General features: G+C 39.0%; 2 protein-coding genes across 5 annotated transcripts in view; one reads left to right on the forward strand and one right to left on the reverse strand.

The window, feature by feature from the left end:
• The window catches only part of LOC138025090 (proteasome adapter and scaffold protein ECM29-like), a 49571-nt gene extending 49239 nt beyond the window's left edge, over nucleotides 1–332 (reverse strand). The window contains exons 1-2 of one of the 3 annotated variants that reach the window (XR_011127144.1): nucleotides 203–332; nucleotides 1–98 (exon numbers count right to left, since the gene is read on the reverse strand). The exon at nucleotides 1–98 is cut by the window's left edge and continues 33 nt beyond it. Coding sequence is in view for 1 of the 3 variants with exons in the window: in XM_068872355.1 (XP_068728456.1) it covers nucleotides 1–98; nucleotides 203–254 (150 nt within the window). In the remaining 2 variants the exon portion in view is untranslated. The remainder of the gene's footprint in view (nucleotides 99–202) is intronic. The other 2 variants (XM_068872355.1, XM_068872356.1) reach the window with 2 other exon arrangements.
• LOC138025091 (mucolipin-3-like) lies at nucleotides 296–14824 on the forward strand. 2 transcript variants are annotated; one of them, XR_011127145.1, is made up of 14 exons: nucleotides 296–869; nucleotides 3452–3616; nucleotides 3879–4032; nucleotides 4791–4863; nucleotides 4992–5088; nucleotides 6705–6813; nucleotides 6921–7036; nucleotides 7836–7988; nucleotides 8202–8303; nucleotides 8986–9108; nucleotides 9425–9634; nucleotides 12271–12374; nucleotides 13321–13472; nucleotides 14027–14824. XR_011127145.1 is itself a non-coding variant. In XM_068872357.1 (13 exons), exons 1-13 carry the CDS (start codon nucleotides 492–494, stop codon nucleotides 14094–14096), a joined length of 1902 nt encoding a protein of 633 aa, XP_068728458.1. In that variant the 5' UTR covers nucleotides 344–491; the 3' UTR covers nucleotides 14097–14824. The 2 variants fall into 2 exon arrangements, 1 of the variants encoding a protein (XP_068728458.1); XM_068872357.1 differs by lacking the exon at nucleotides 12271–12374 and having other exon boundaries at nucleotides 344–869.
• Nucleotides 14825–16141: the final 1317 nt, after the last annotated feature.

The following is a 16141-nucleotide window of genomic DNA, read 5'->3' on the forward strand; positions in this document are numbered from 1 at the left end:
TTTTAAAAGAAGAGGGCTCAGAAATGTTTCCACAGTTTTCTCAAGTTGGTCATCTGTTTCAGCAGAGGCAACGCGAAGAAATACCCTCTCAAGAAGCTCTGTAAAACCATAATATAACAAAAAACACATTTATAATTCTCTTAAGTAAAAATTGCAGTTGACGTTGAAATTACCAGAAAAATAAAATAAACACTTCTCTTACCGAGTTCTTCTTTCGCGTTGGACGCCATATTGAAGTTCGCGCGTGTCAACATTGTAAAATCAGCTGACTAATTATGATTGTGCAAGAGCCTTCAGTCTCCCTCCGATTCTCCCTCCCACAACGAACATTTGAGACGGGTAGTATAAGTGGATCATTCATTTGTCACGTTGGTAAACAAGTCGAGTCCCGCTTATTTGATTGTTGCAAATTTGTGTATGTCTTGGACACCGTGCACCCAAACTGAAATTTTCGAAAGTTTAAGTTCAGGGTTTGAGTTTCCGACTGCAAAATGAGCTCTCCTGTCCCCTCCCCAAAAAATGCGGATGCCAATAATTATCGTAAGGGATCCAGTACGTATTCGTATTCAAGTGACCTTGAGGCTGTTGAGGAAGAACATCAAGGAAATCTTGGCAATGCCAAATCTTCGGCCAGGAAATTGGAATCGATTGATGAACCCTCGCCAATACAGCAAATGCCCGACGAACAAACTGATGCGCTCACGGAGAAACCCATGGAAAGAATCAAGTCAACGCCATGTGCGAGAGAAATAATGAAGACGAAAATTCGATACCACTTCATGAATCCATTACAGAAATTTCGTGCGCGACGGAGAAAACCATGGAAGCTGTTACTTCAGATTGTAAAAATTGTTCTTGTAACTATTCAGGTAAGCTGGGAGATCATGCCAAATGTCGTGTGCATAATTATTTTGGCTGAATAGGCCATTTTGCAGTTGTTTGCGCAGCGACCTAGCCTATGAATGGCTGCGAAGCTGCCGGTGACCTTGCAATATTAATACAGCCCCCACTGCTTTTATCCTGTAAATTAGGTTGTTCTAATGCTAATTAGTCCATATTAACATTACAAAAGAATGAAGGTTTGTATCAAAACAGGGTCACCAGCACCCTCCATTCTTAGGCCAGGTAACTTAGCTACAACTGTAAAATGGTCAATTGATTGATGATCTAACACAGGGTCAGTTATTTCTGTATCATTGAAGAAACTCATGGCAATCAAACACGTTGTATTAAGTATGGCTCTTGTTATTGAGAGACCATTCCGCTGTCGCATTTCTTTTTCACTGTCAAACGTAGTAAACTTGTAGACTAAAGCAATTGAGTGTCGCACCGTAAAACCAAAACCAAAGTAATTACTTTGGCCAATCAAAAAGGACAGAGGCAATCCAGTAAACCAATCAAAGCTCGAAGCAATAATTACATGTAGCCGACACAAAGTGAGGGAAAATGTGCACATGCGAGCCACGATTGGTTTTGGTTTCACTTCTGATTGGTGGAAAAAGTGGCACAAGAACTTTGAACCAATCACTGAGTGAAGTAATGCAAAACCAAAGGTAAAGGTTAAGTCCGCTACGAGCCTAGAAGGTCCACCAGGCCGGCGCTTATCTCCGGTTTCTGTAGCGTGAAGCGACTAGGAGTATTTCTATTCCCCTCTCGATGGGATGCTAGTCCATTGCAGGGTTACCCCCAGCATTTTCGCTGGTACCCATTTATACACCTGGGTGGAGAGAGGCACTGTGTGGCCTCAAACATAACACAAACTGTTGGCCTACAGTTGGGCAACAGTCGGCCGACTGTTGGCCGACAGTCGGCCGACAGTTGGCCGACTGTCGGCCAACAGTTGGCCAACAGTCGGCCGACAGTTGGGCAACAGTCGGCCGACTGTCGGCCAACTGTTGACCGACAGTCGGCCGACAAGTTTTTTGGGGAGCTCTTCTTCACAATTACCAAATTACATGTCATGAGTGTAAAGGCACATCGCCGGAAAAAAGCTTTGTTTAAAGCTTTCAGTTTTGTAACCTATAACGGATGGTCTGTCTTTGTTGCGAAGGGAGCAGCTGTGCACCTACAACCGAGTCGGTGACACAAGATGGCGAAGACGGGACTCGGGCTCATTTATCTTTTTAAATAATTTGCTACACAAACCCATTCTTGTGTGAAGTGATACACACCCAGTAATAGCTAAGGCCTCTTGGTAGTGCAGTGCAGGAAAGATGATGCGCGCTGGGCCCGTTTCTGCACTTGCTCGATGCTATGTGATAGTTTAACAGGGAGGGCATTATGCCCCACAGGACAACAGTATTCAAGGACAGACCTAATGAGCGCAAAATAAACCTTAAGTTGGTCGGCAGGTGGTACTCCGCCGTGTTTGAGGACACGAAGAATATGCAACCTCTTTGACGCCTTAGTCACAACCTCATTAATGTGCAAATCCCATTTGAGATTACTTTGAATTGTAACTCCCAATACTTTATGACCATCAGCTGACTCAAGGGCCTTAGTGTCTATGGCCAAGGCTGATGGGAGATGGTCCACCACTCTACGAAAACACAAAGTCATCTCCTTGCACTTTTTGGGGTTAAGAACCATATTGTTTGTAGGCCAGCCCAAGTGCTGATGTTGTCAAGTTTTTATAAGATAGAGAAAGATATTGGTAACATCTCCCTCCCTCTTGAGCTTTTTTCACTGCCAGTGTATCGCACAGTACAAGGATGACTCGTGACTTTAAGATCAGACAACTACCCTCCGGAGTTAATTCTTATAAAGACTAATTAATGGCCAGGTACAAAACATGGATCACAGGTCCCAAGTCACAGGTCATTGTTTTACCAGTTGATACAGACACAATCTTAACTGTTTACAAATGCTAACAGTGGACCTAAAAACTTCTGTTTGGGCTTAAATAGGCCTTAGGTTAGCTTTAATGGATGTTTAGGATACTTTCTGTATTAGTAAAACAATGATCTGTGACCTGTGTTTTGTACCTGCCGCTCATTAACTTATATGCAAGAGGAATTCCAGTATGGCATTGTTAAGGGTGCATCCTGATCACATATGATTGGTGGGGTATTTATTTTCCCTTTAGGGTTTTTAAATTATCATTTGTGTGATAACAGTATTTTAATCTATTTTACAAAATAATGTTAAATATTAAAATTTCAGCGGGAAGAAGAATGCTTGCATCATTGATTAAGAAAGTGATCGCTTAATAGAAAAAATGATTCACCTATGATTTTCATCCAACCATTCATTTCCCAATTCCTTATTTTGTTGTCCCTTTCGTTTTAAATGTTGTCATGAATCCTCTAAGCTTATTGACCATCATGTAACAATATTCATTGCTTCATGTTTTCAGTGCAATTTTGATTAGGAAAGGCTAATGATGCAGAACAATATAATAGTGAATTGTGACTTACTTAGATTTTATTGGTTAAATTTTCTCATCTTGCAGATTTGCCTTTTTGGATTTGATAGATTTTCACTAGTGACATTCCTGGAAAACAATCATCTAGCCCTAAAACACCTGTTCCTCAAAGACTACAAAAATGGCGATCAGGGGTTGGTTGTGTTTACAAGGGCACAGTTTTACAGTTATTTACACTATGCACATGAACAGGTTAGTCCATGACATCAGTTTTATCATTTTATCGTGAAGTAAGAAAATAAAGGATGCTCAATAGGAAAAATAATCATTCCAGGTATCAATCCCTATTAACCTTAGAGCCTGATGGTTCCTATTCAATCATGTTTTAGTTTGGTTTATTTGGGATTCACTGTTTTCTGTTGATACAGATTATACATAATCACCCTGGGGGAAAAGGTTTTTCTTCTTGCTATGATAGCATTTTCACTTATTCTTGTTTTTGATTTGTTGACAGTATTATCGGATAACAACTGTGCCCCTTGGTGCGTATGATTATACTGGTGTGGTGAATGGATCTGAGCCTCCTCCCATGCGTCTGTGTTACAGTTATTATGCTGCAGGAGGGATAGAAAACAACACTTTCAAATTTGACCCCAAGGTCAACCAAGGTAACTACCGGTATCTAGGCATGTGTTTAAAAAAGAAGTACATGTAAGCAAGACAGAGTCACCAAAGAGTAATAAATATTCTCCAAAAATTGAGTACTTACACTGAAACTGAAACTGTTCATCAGTAGCATGACTGTTAAACATTAACCCTTTCAGCCCCGTGGGGTTCCCCATTGACGAGTAAAATCGTCTGGCGTTAGACAGAGTAAAATCTATAAGTGGCACTATTGGGAGTTAAAGGGTTAGCAGAAAGTAGTCTTTTGATGATGACGTGAGAGGATACAGTGTGACCAGATCTCCCCTTAGACTTCCACTGTATATGACAATGAAACAGCTGTTGAAAGACTCCTAACTGTATAAACGTACAATATAGATGAATTCACAGTTCCCTCACATTGGAAAACTTCAAGAGCATACACCGGACTATATATAAGAAAGGTCACAGGCTGCTCTGAAAGAAGCAACTTCAGGCTTTTACAGATGTCATGTGATCGAGCAAATTGTCAGGGGGCTCCTGTGTGTGGTGTCCATATCAACTTTACTTCTAAAAATCAGTCATATAAATAACAATCAGTAAGGTTTTCAGCAAGGAAGATCTAGTGAGGGACTTTTAAAGTGGTCAGGGTAGTGGTTGTTGACTTTGAAAGAGCCTTTAACACTTCTGTTAGTACAACTCAGATCTTTTCGGTCCTTCCATATTTCATCACTAAAAGTCAAGATATCTTCAATTGAATTCTTCTTTTCTGCTTGTTCCACAGGATGTATAGATTTAAATCGTTCTTTTCACCATGACCACGCAGTAATAAAAAATAACACCTTTAATCTGGGAAGGTGAGCTTTGTCATGAAGTGTTTGCATGGATTTTTTTAGAAACTCTCAAGGGTACTTTTACTGTTATCAAGAATATTTATTCAGTTGAGTAAGTGTTTTGTTACTAAAAGTTCATGTGTTCAATTTAGGCTTCGTACTGTTCAAATGAAGTTCAATCTCAAAACAGTGAACCTAAAAAATGTCAAAGCATGGGATAGGCCTACCTGTTATCAGTTGAACATTACGGTATGTAGGATTAAACTTATTGTTCCCTAAACCTGTGTATAGTTGGATTTCACTCACACAACGTTGTTCCATTTAGAAGCTGCCATTGAATTGTGACATAACCATGTTCTCAAGTTGCCAATCTGCAAGTATATTTTAGCCAAATTGTACCAAACCCATTGTTGCAGACTTCGTTCACCTAAAGATTTTTACATCACTTATCAGTCATGCCAAAATATTTCTGACTTCGGTAAACCAGAAGAATTCTCTCTGACCTTCTGAAGCACCAGTATCTAACAAATCATGACCAGTCAAGTGAGGATGTATACAAAACACGGACCCCACGTCCATGGACCACCACTGTGGACCTGGTCCATCGGCTAGCCTGCGGACCACCCCTCATTTGTACAGTTTCAAGCAGAAAATTCTTTAGATGAAAAAGAGAAGTGATTTTGGCACTTGTCTGGACAATTTAAGCAAAAAAAGTTTTAAAAAAATGTGTAAAATAGCTGTTATATTCAGTTAAGATCACGGTAAACTCCATGGCTGCCATTTGTGCCAGAAAAAAGCAGTGTGGCAAAGTCCCCCAAAGTGTTGTTCATTGACCCTGAAAAGCCCCTAAGGAAGTGGTGGACTACATATTCATTCATTCATTCATTCATTCATTCAGTCATTCAGTCATTCAGTCATTCATTCATCCATCCATCCATCCATCCATTCATTCATCCATTCATTCATTCATCCATTCATTCATTCAACCTGTTGGGCTCATTAAATTTTGTTCCAGTGAAGGCATTGATGAATGTACATTTAAAGTGTGGTTTAAAGACGAATCCCTCTGGAGCCACCAAATAGGTGGTGCAGCTGTCTATAAGAAGCCCATGTGTAGGGGTGAGAAACAGCCCTATATTCCCTTGATAACGTTTTCAGAGGCCATGATTTATTTTTGGATTGAATTTTCCACGAAATTATGAGACTCCTGCAGGAGTCCAGTGACCAATCACAAGAAACTAACTTGACGTCATAGGGTCACCAAATGGAAATTGTCTCTGTTTCTTGCGGAAAAGGTAGTATAAAAATAGACTCAGCCAGTTGTTCACTCCCAGTCATAGGCTCCTATTTAGATTTTCCAGGTAAGTGCAAGGTTAGTATCACTTCTCTATTACATCTAAAGATTTTCCTGCTTGTAACTTTACAAAATAAGGGGTGGTCCACAAGGTTAGTCCATGGACCAAGTCCATGGAGGGGTCCATAAAGGGGTAGTGAAGGGGTCCATGGACCGGGTCCACTGAGGTGGACCTGGGGTCCATATTTTGTATACGTCTGGCAAGTGAGGTGCATGTCTATTCTTCATCATTGTGGCAACCCCAAAATCTTTTGAAAACATTAACCCAAAGATCTTTGTGACAAAAAGTGAAGAATAGATCTCATGTCTATGACTAGCAGGTTAGTGGGCCTATGAATTACTTAAGTTACGTAACTTTTGCAGCGAAACATGAGTTATTGGTATTCAATAGAGAACTTTTTAAGTAAGGTGCCTAAAGCTATCACATACAGTAGGAATAGTTTTATTTATTTAATTTGTTACCTCTGTGTTTGAGTTCATTTTTTTGTATTTTCTTGTCTGCTTTTTTAAGATTTTGTTCGACAATGTCAAACATGATGGACGTATGCCTGTGCAGCTCTTAATGAACAACACTTTCTTACCATGCAAAAAAGGAAACATAAAGGGATCAGATCCACTCAGTAAGTCAAAAGCTGAAAGGGAAAGGCCATCTAATGCTGTGTCCATTGATACCTTTCACAACACTTTATTGAAAGAGACTAGAAGATTTTTTCTTTCTGTTCTACAGGAACACGGGTAATAACAGAAACATTGGTTGTCTTTGATGCTGTTGTCATCCTCATCTGCACGCTTTCTTTGTTTCTTTGTGTCCGATCAGTGTACAGATCATCGAAATTGGCAAAGGTAAGATGGGGTGAGTTGCTTTGTCCAAGCCTGGAAACAAGACTCTCAGTTGAAAATTGTATCACTAACTGAAGAAATTACAAAAAATGGGCAAACAAAGCATGGTCTAAAGTGCTTGTTATGTGCAGTGCAACACTCCAAGGTTTTGTTTTATTATCTCTATTTAGGAAAACAGATATCCTTGCTTAAGGTATTTTGAAAGGGAACTGCTTGCTATACAACTTTCAAGTCTCATTTTTGTCATCCTTTGGCTTTTACAATTCCTCAAAGGTAGTTTTAGGAAACAATTAAATTCTGTATTCCTGTCCCAAAACGTGGTAAATCAAATGCCCTTCATACAGGGAAGATAGAATTAAGCAGTGTTTTTTTTTTCTTCTGTTAGATTAAATAACATTTGGTTTAATTGTCGTACATATAGAGCGGTTTTCAATTGAGTGTCGAAAGTAATTAGCGAATTACTTTGGTTTTGCATCTACTTCACTCAGTGATTGGTTCAAATTTTTCGCGCCACTTTTTCAACCAATCAGAAGTGAAACCAAAACCAATTGTGGCTCGCGCGTGCACATTTTCCCGCCTTTTGTGTCGGCTACGTGTAATTACTTCGAGTTTTGATTGGTTTACTGTATTGTCTCCGTCCTTTTTGATTGGTTAAAGTAATTACTATGGTTTTGGTTTTACGACACTCATTTGAAAACCGCTCTATATACATGCTTATGTAAATGACGGCATTCTGTGCCTATAATTATGAGCAAGTGTAACACCATAAGTAATGTACCTTTAAATGCACCTTTTTTGTAAGGAAGCTGCAAGGTTTTTCAAGGAGGATGCAGTTCTAGAAGACTTTACTTTCTGGGATTATCGAGAATTTGTCAGCATGTGGTTTTTTGTAATCATGATAAGTGACAGCCTGACTATCATTGGCTTGGTATACAAGATGGCCATAGATCAAAAGGTGAGTTAAGAAAGACTGTTGATGCACATTCTTTTGTAATGTTATTAATTTATCATTTCTTGTTAATTCTTTATTTTCCACTTTCTTTGCGGGGGATCACACTAAATGACTCCTGATATCCATTGTCATACATGTAGCTCATAACAGTTCCTTCTGTCTTTAATTTAAAATTAAGCAGATTAAGGGCTACTTTCTTTCTATAATTTGATCCAGGACAGTGATTTCTACGATGTGTGCAGCATTTTTCTTGGAATAGCAGTTCTGTTAGTTTGGATTGGTCTTCTCAGATTCCTGTCATACTCCAAGAAATATAACGTAAGTAACGTTGTGCGAGCAGATACGGGCCTCACAGATATACACAGAGATTTACAGATATTCTAAGTTTCTAACTTAGTCTTCATAGTACAAAGTTAAGGTCAGTGCAACAAGAACTTTGTGCTTCTTATCCAAATATAGCAGGATCAAAAACGTTTTTTCTCTATTTTTGAATTCAATGATGTGGCTGTTATGTACGCAATACGAGTGATGCCATCTTGAATTACAATAACTTTATTATGAGCTGCTGCACCCAATGGTTAGTGGCATAATAACATGAATACATACATACAGTGGCCAACAGTGGCCTCCTTCTATTTGAAGGTATTACATACGATTACCTACATTTACATGTACATCCATTGTCCAGCTGGAAATTGTTTACAATTCTGGGCCAGGTTTTCAAAAGGCGCCAATTAACTTAATCCAGGATTAGCAGAAACTTTTTTTTTTTCATGTTTTCAACTTTTTGGTGAAAGTTTCTTTCGCTTATTTTTCTCTTTCAAGATTGACTTATTCTATTGTAAGAATTGCCGATTATGAGCATTGAACAGCGTATGGGAGTAGAGAAATAAACTTGTTGGTTAATTTTTAATATGGGATTAGTGTTGATCGGCTTTTGAACAACTGGGCCCTGTAATGTCCCTCAAGAAATAGTGTTTCCTATGCTTTTTACTTGCAGATTCTTTTACTGACACTTAAAGCAGCCAGTCCCAGTATGATGAGATTCGTTGTTTGTGTATCTCTACTATTTGCAGGATTCATGTTTTGTGGATGGTTTGTTCTTGGTCCTTTCCATCACAAGGTAAACCAGAAGAGAGTGCACACCATCCATATGACTTAGCACCCACCTAATGCACCAATAGACTACTTTGAATGCAACAGGTTGACAACTACCGGTAATGGGACACAAACTTGCTTGACACTGACTTATCATCTGACTGACCATTTGGTGGTAAAATGATTCTGTTATATACATTCATATTTTCTTACTCTCTGATCTAAACTATCTGTCAACATTCATCAAGATAATATTCAGTTAGAGGAGTTAGTGAGGTGAGTAAAAAATTTAGAAAATAAATATGTGATGTGCGGTTTTCTGCTGTTTTAATTCCTTCCAGTTCAAAACGTTGCCCATTACTGCTGAATGCCTTTATTCGATGATCAATGGAGATGACTTGTTCAACACATTTGCTGAAGTGACCGCAAGGACTCCTGATCTGATATGGATCTTCAGCAAAATTTATCTCTACGTCTTTATCTCACTGTTCATATACGTTGTATTAAGTTTATTCATCGGTATTATTGGAGATACATACGAAAGAATAAGGGTATGTACACTTTCTTTCCTTTAAAGTCAGTTGTATTGCGGATCATTAGGGAGGCGATGTGGTACAGTAGTTTGCATACCCAGGTTGCCCCAGGTTCAAATCTCATTCTAACCTCTGATTTGGATTTGTTTCCGGTTCACCTGGTTTCAACTCTACCACGTTTCGTAAATAGCTAACTGGTTGCCTCCTGCCATCATGTTTCGGTTAAGTTTGAATTGTTTCTTTCGGAATTCTTCATATCCTACGAAAGCCGAATTCAATAATTACTTTATTATTTATTCAAGATGTTTTCAAACTCTTAAAGGAGAACTCGTAAAACTGCCGCTGACTCCACTGCAGTTGTAGGATTTCTGATCTGTATGTGATTGGCTGTTAGCTAACAAATTACAATAATACAAAAATTTGGTTTATCAACGGAGTTGATAATGTAAATTGACCACCGTACAGAGATTCTAGAAGCTGACGTTTCGATACATACTTAATTGACCGCTCCCCATAGGGGCCTTTCAGAGCCAATGAAACACAATCAACGAAACAACAGAACACAACAACTACAACTGTTAAGAATCCCAACTGGCCGGAGGCAAACCAGTTGGCTATTTACAAGTGCAGCCGGGAAGTTGAACCAGGGACAACCAGGAACAAATTTAACGAGTGGTCAGAGCGGGTCTTGAACCCGGGATCTCCGGATCTCAAGGCAAGCGCCCTAACCACTGGACCACACTGCCTCTTTGACATTAAATACCAGAAAATACCAGAAAAATCTAATTACGTATAATTTCACCCTCGCCAAAGAGTGACAACATTTCGCCTTGATATAAAAGGTGAACGCAATGCGGTATACGAACACCTTGAACAAAGAAATTTTTTTAAGTATCTTGGTATGTTGATTGACAGCAACCTCTCTTGGAAAGATCACATCGATTATATTGCACTTAAGCAAAACAATTGGTATTACAACAAAGTTGAGACACGTTCTTCCTACTTCTATTCTTCTTCATATTTATCGCTCTCTAATTCATCCTTACATTTCTTACGGTCTTTCGGTATGAGGCCAAACTTTAAAATCAAATCTGGAGAAAATCTTAATCCTCCAAAAAAGAGCTTTATGTTTAATCAGGAGCCCATCACCCGGAGCGTGCAACTTCCATACAGCGTCTGTGAAACGGCGTTTTCACAAGTAAAGTTATTTTTAGATACGCCTTTCCCGTGAATTAGTTTTCAAAAGCCAATCAGAAGCGGTGCATAATTAATAACAGTTTATTATTAATTATGCACCGCTTCTGATTGGCTTTTGAAAACTAATTCGCGGGAAAGGCGTATCTAAAAATAACCTTACTTGTGAAAACGCCGTTGCACGAAAATAGGTAAGTTGCACGCTCCGGGTGATGGGCTCCTGGTTTAATTTATTTTCGCAATAAAAGAGAGCATGCCATCCCATTATTCGTGCGCTCTAATATTCTTCCAGTCGACATCCTTTGTTTCAAATCTATAGCCACTCTTATGTACGATAATTTATAAATAGCCAAAGTGCTCCCCCGAACCAAATAAATCTTTTTGATGGAGTAGACTCTGTGCACTCTCATAGAACCAGATCTGCATCCAAAGGTACATTAGGTACATTTCACATAAAATGTTCAAAGCTGACGCAACTGAGCCTCTCGTTTTCCAGAATAGGTTGTAAAATCTGGAATGAATTACCGGAATCTCTATGAGCAAAAACTAAAGCACCCTTTAAGAAATTCCTTCAGACCAGATTACTGAATGTTCTTGATCAAGAGGACATTTATGTTGACGTCAAGACTCTTATTAAAAACTTCAGTGGTGGTATGTTTAGTTAGCATGTTACAATTTTTGTTTTAATTTAGTCATTCTTTTTTTTTTATACTTAACTTATACATTAATTACTGCATGGTATATCTTTAAATGTTATCACTCTTGTAAATATTAAGCTTTTCTGAGTTATTCTCACAATTTTTCTACACTACCTGCCTAGATTAGCTTATGCTATTTGCGGGTTAGTGTATCTTTTGTTACTTTTTAGGTAAGTGTGCTTTAAATAAATCAGGGGCACCCAACGTCGATTTTCGGAAAATATCTGTTCGGAAGACGATTTGAGATCTAGAATTTTCGGAACCTTTGTTGTCAAATTTCTTGCTCCCCTACCTGTCCTAGGATTTTCGAACAACTAAAAAATGGTATAATTGCCCATTTTTAACGGTTTTTTACCCTAAAAAGGTCACCTAGAATTTTCGGGGCCTTTTTTCTGGCTGAAAGTTTCAAAAAGGTAAGTTTTGATCCCTATAATTTTCGGATCACTAGACTTTCAGCTAGGAAATCCGAACAGATGAAAAATTTTTAGGGGATAAAAATATGCCTATATCTACTGTTTAAATACTAAAATGGGTTAACAATGCTATGTTTAAGTGGTTTTGAACTATATTCTCGTTGGGTGCCCCTGATAAATTTGACTTGATTTGATTTTATTTGATCTGTTTCGTGGACTTTTTGGTATTCTCACTGTCTTAACCATTAAGTAACTGGGTAGTATTTTCTTCGCTCAAACTTGCAAACCTACTCGCAGCCATTTCACTCTGTTTTTCTGCTCACCAAAAATAACACTACCTCCTCCCCAGGTATTCTCGGTCAACGGTTCAACAATTTGCAGCGGGCTGCAGTATATGTGCTGATAACCGAGATTGAATGAACCAATCAGAGCAAGAGAATTGCATTATCCGAGGTTAAAAATTTAATAATTATTGTTAACTAGCCACCTCTACTTCGGTGAATAGTTGTCAACAAACTGAAGTCTAGATCAACGATAAAATGATATGTATGAAATGGATCATATATGAACTGCGGATATGAAATCAAGTGAAGCTATGATCCTCGCGGTTGTGAACGAAATTTTTGCAATTGCGTAAAGAAGCCTGAAAAATTCAGGACTTCAACGACTTGAACCCGGCTTCATAGCTCAGTTGGTTAGAGCGTCGCACTGGTATCGCGAGGTCACCGGTTCAAACCCCGTTGAAGTCCTGAATTTTTCAGGCTTCTTTACGCAATTGCAAAAATTGCATTCATAACTTCGAGGATCATAGCCTCACTTGATTTCATATCCGCAGTTCATTTATGATCTATTTCATAGTTGATTCATTCGTCACGGGAACATTGAAACCCACAAATGACCAGCTCCCAACGTCAGTGGCTTCATAGCTCAGTTGGTTAGAGCGTCGCACCGGTATCGCGAGGTCAGGGGTTCAAACCCCGTTGAAGTCCTGAATTTTTCAGGCTTCTTTACGCAATTGCAAAATAATGTTCATAACTGCGAGGATCATAGCTTCACTTGATTTCATATCCGCAGTTCCATTTCACGTATATCATTTCATCGTTGATTCATTCGTCACAGGAACATTAGAACCGACAAATGACCAGCCCCCAACGTCAGTGGCTTCATAGCTCAGTTAGAGCGTCGCACCTGTATCGCGAGGTATTATTAATTCGACGATAACAACAACGGCGACGACACTTTATTGTAGCCACAATGCAACAACAAACTTGAATCTAATTTACCAAGAATCAATGAAACCAATTATTTGAATGTATAAGGTTGGAATGGTCAACTGACTACAGAAGTAAAAGTGGACGGAGCTAACACTAAAACGTTTTGGTCTTTGGTTGTTTTTCAGGACTTAGGTCATCTCCCAGAATCGAAAGTAAAGAAATTTATCCATGAACCTGTAAATGTTGGCAGATCAGCACGTCCAGCCGCAGCTGCACCCGTCCCTTCAGAGGCTTGTTGCACGATCCAAACCAGAGAAGTGAGAGGAAACGCAAACCGGTAATTGGAAAAAATCAGGCTTCTTAAATTATATTTAGATAGTGTTAGGTACCACAAAAAGCCTTTACATTTGGTTGCTTGCAGTCTTTCTTTTAGACCAATAACTATAAGTGAGAAAAAATGATACAGCACCTGTTTGGCAAGGGTATTATGTATTTTTACGATCGAACTTTCTTATATTTTAAGTATATCACTGATTTCAATTTCTTGTAGTTAGTGTAACAGATCAAACGTTACAGACGTCAAGTCAAGCCTTGCATCCTGTGAATAGACCGACAGTTAAGATAATCTTCCGTCACTGTTTTAGTATTGTATGTTATCGAAGCAGCCCGCAAATAGAGGGATACATTTATTCTGCAGCTCTTTCCGAATGGAAATACCGTCAAATATCGCTCGAACTACAAGCTTATGTCAAACCATAGGATGACATGCGTGAAACGCTTTTTCATAAGCTGTATTCTTGATGAAATGGCCTGGGCTGAATATTGTTACGTTTGGTTACGTTTCTCTACCTGTACTTTTCTCTTACTTCTTGCATGTTTCTTAATTTTCAGAAGACACTCCAGTACCACCCAAGACCCAATTATGAACATAGTGTCAGTAGAATCTACAGGAGCAGAGTAAATAGAAGAACTTGTTCTAAACGCATTCCCGAAAATGGATAATCGGTGCCTGTCATACGAAGAATTAATCATTTATCTGAAATTATTACTGTTTAGTCAACGAAAAAGTCACGTGAAATTTAAGATGTACGTCGTTGACTCTGTGCTGAAAGAACGATGTACATTTACAATCCTATCAATACAATCGGAAAATTTCAACTTCAAAAAGGATGTTCGTCGTGGTGACAGCCTCTGACGCGCTTGAGACTCGCAATAGCCGAACTGAAGTGGCGTGCTTGAAAATAAATCTTGCGAGCTAGGCACATTGTGGTCGTGTGAATATTGAGATCAGGGCTTTGGCAATTAAATAGCTTACCAAAGAATAGACTGGTACTCTTAAGAAGTGTGGAAAGTACTCTCCAGTACTGATTGAATATTGGCACGTTACCATAAGTAATTTCATCTCGTCAATCACAACTATCTCAAACAGCGAGATAAACCAATCAGGTTTCAAAACATTTTTCATCCAACACACTAAGCCGCTGGAACGTGCGTGCGCAAGTCGCTGTTGGTTTTGGATTAGCTTCTTATTGGTAAAAAGTGGCAGAAGGTCAATCACTGAGTAATCGTCTGATTACTTTCGACCTACAAACTGGGAACGCGAATTAATAACTCAACCCAATTTTCAGTACTGTGAAGACCAGCATTGCTCAGTCGAAACGTTTACGTAATAAAATTTATTGCATTGAATTTTCGTTTCTTCTTTTAAACTTATTCCCGTTTTTTTTCTAAATCTTGGAAAAAAAGAAATGGTGTCGACCAAAACGTGGAATATGTACACTGAGTGCCAAACACAACAAGCTTAGTTTAGCGGAGTCGATGCCAAGGAATCATAATTTACCACTCTCTAACAGGCCCGGGTTGCTCGAAACATGGTTAACGCTAACCAACGTTAAATACCATGGAATCCTAAAGGTTTTGATAAATCTTAACCAACGGTTAGCGCTAACAAGGGTTCGAGCAACCGGACCTACCGGTAGGTTGTCTTCCATTGTCGTTTATTTTGGCAGCTCACCTGTTGCTGTAACTAAGCTTGTGGATGTGAGAGCAACCTCAAACCTCTTGAGTATTGAAAAACTCAGTGTTTCAACTCATCACGATAAGATATGCTGTGGCGACACTAACGCGTGCAAAACTGACATAAGGTCATTATCTTTAGTTTGCACTCCACGTTAAATTGGCAAAGGGAAAGGGATTAATTTCTGGTGCTTACAAAGCGGGTCTCTACAGGTTGTAATTCCATTAATAAGAGTGCCTTTTATAGTATTATAGAAACGCTAAGCTGTCGTCGTCATTTTAACTCGATCGACATTGTTTCCCTCGATGTTTCTGACCTTGGAAATTGTCAGCAATAGTTGCTTATTGTACCATTTTGGCATTTTTTGCTACCAAATGTGTCCATCTACCTCCTCATAGCGAGGCGAAAAACAGTCCAGGACAAAGAACTATTGTTTTACGCTTTTCAAGAGATGACAATGAAAGTGGCTCAAAGCCAAGTACAGCAGTACTTAGCTGACTTGCACTGCAGCATATCCTTAGTTGTCATCATGTGTTGCGGCAAATTTTAAGTCATTCCATGATACAATAGCAAGTAACCATCATTTCACAACGGTTGATGATAGTTGGGTACAATCGGGAAGTGAAGTCAGAGGAATTTTGATGGCTTAATGAAAAAACCCTCGGTTTGGGTTTGGGCATGCCCCTGTGGAGAGACAAGAACCACTTTAACAGCCGATGTCGAGTATTATCACTGCTAAGTGTGGAATATTCTTCGCATGTAGACAGTCTAGCTTTAACAAATTGCGGGCCGGAAAACAAGGTTTCGGAGACGTTGAGTGACAAAATAGCATTTGAACCATGGCCAGAGGTAGCAGTCGACTTAATCACGACTTTAGACAAACAATTGATTGTTGGCCCTTTTACAAGGATGACAAAAGAAACTTTTTTTTTTTAGTGTCAAGTCTTCCCGCGCTGAAATCAACAAATTAACTTAAATCAAATCAAATG

This window comes from Montipora capricornis, chromosome 11 (genome assembly GCF_036669925.1).
Source record: "Montipora capricornis isolate CH-2021 chromosome 11, ASM3666992v2, whole genome shotgun sequence".
NCBI classification, from domain to species: domain Eukaryota; kingdom Metazoa; phylum Cnidaria; class Anthozoa; order Scleractinia; family Acroporidae; genus Montipora; species Montipora capricornis.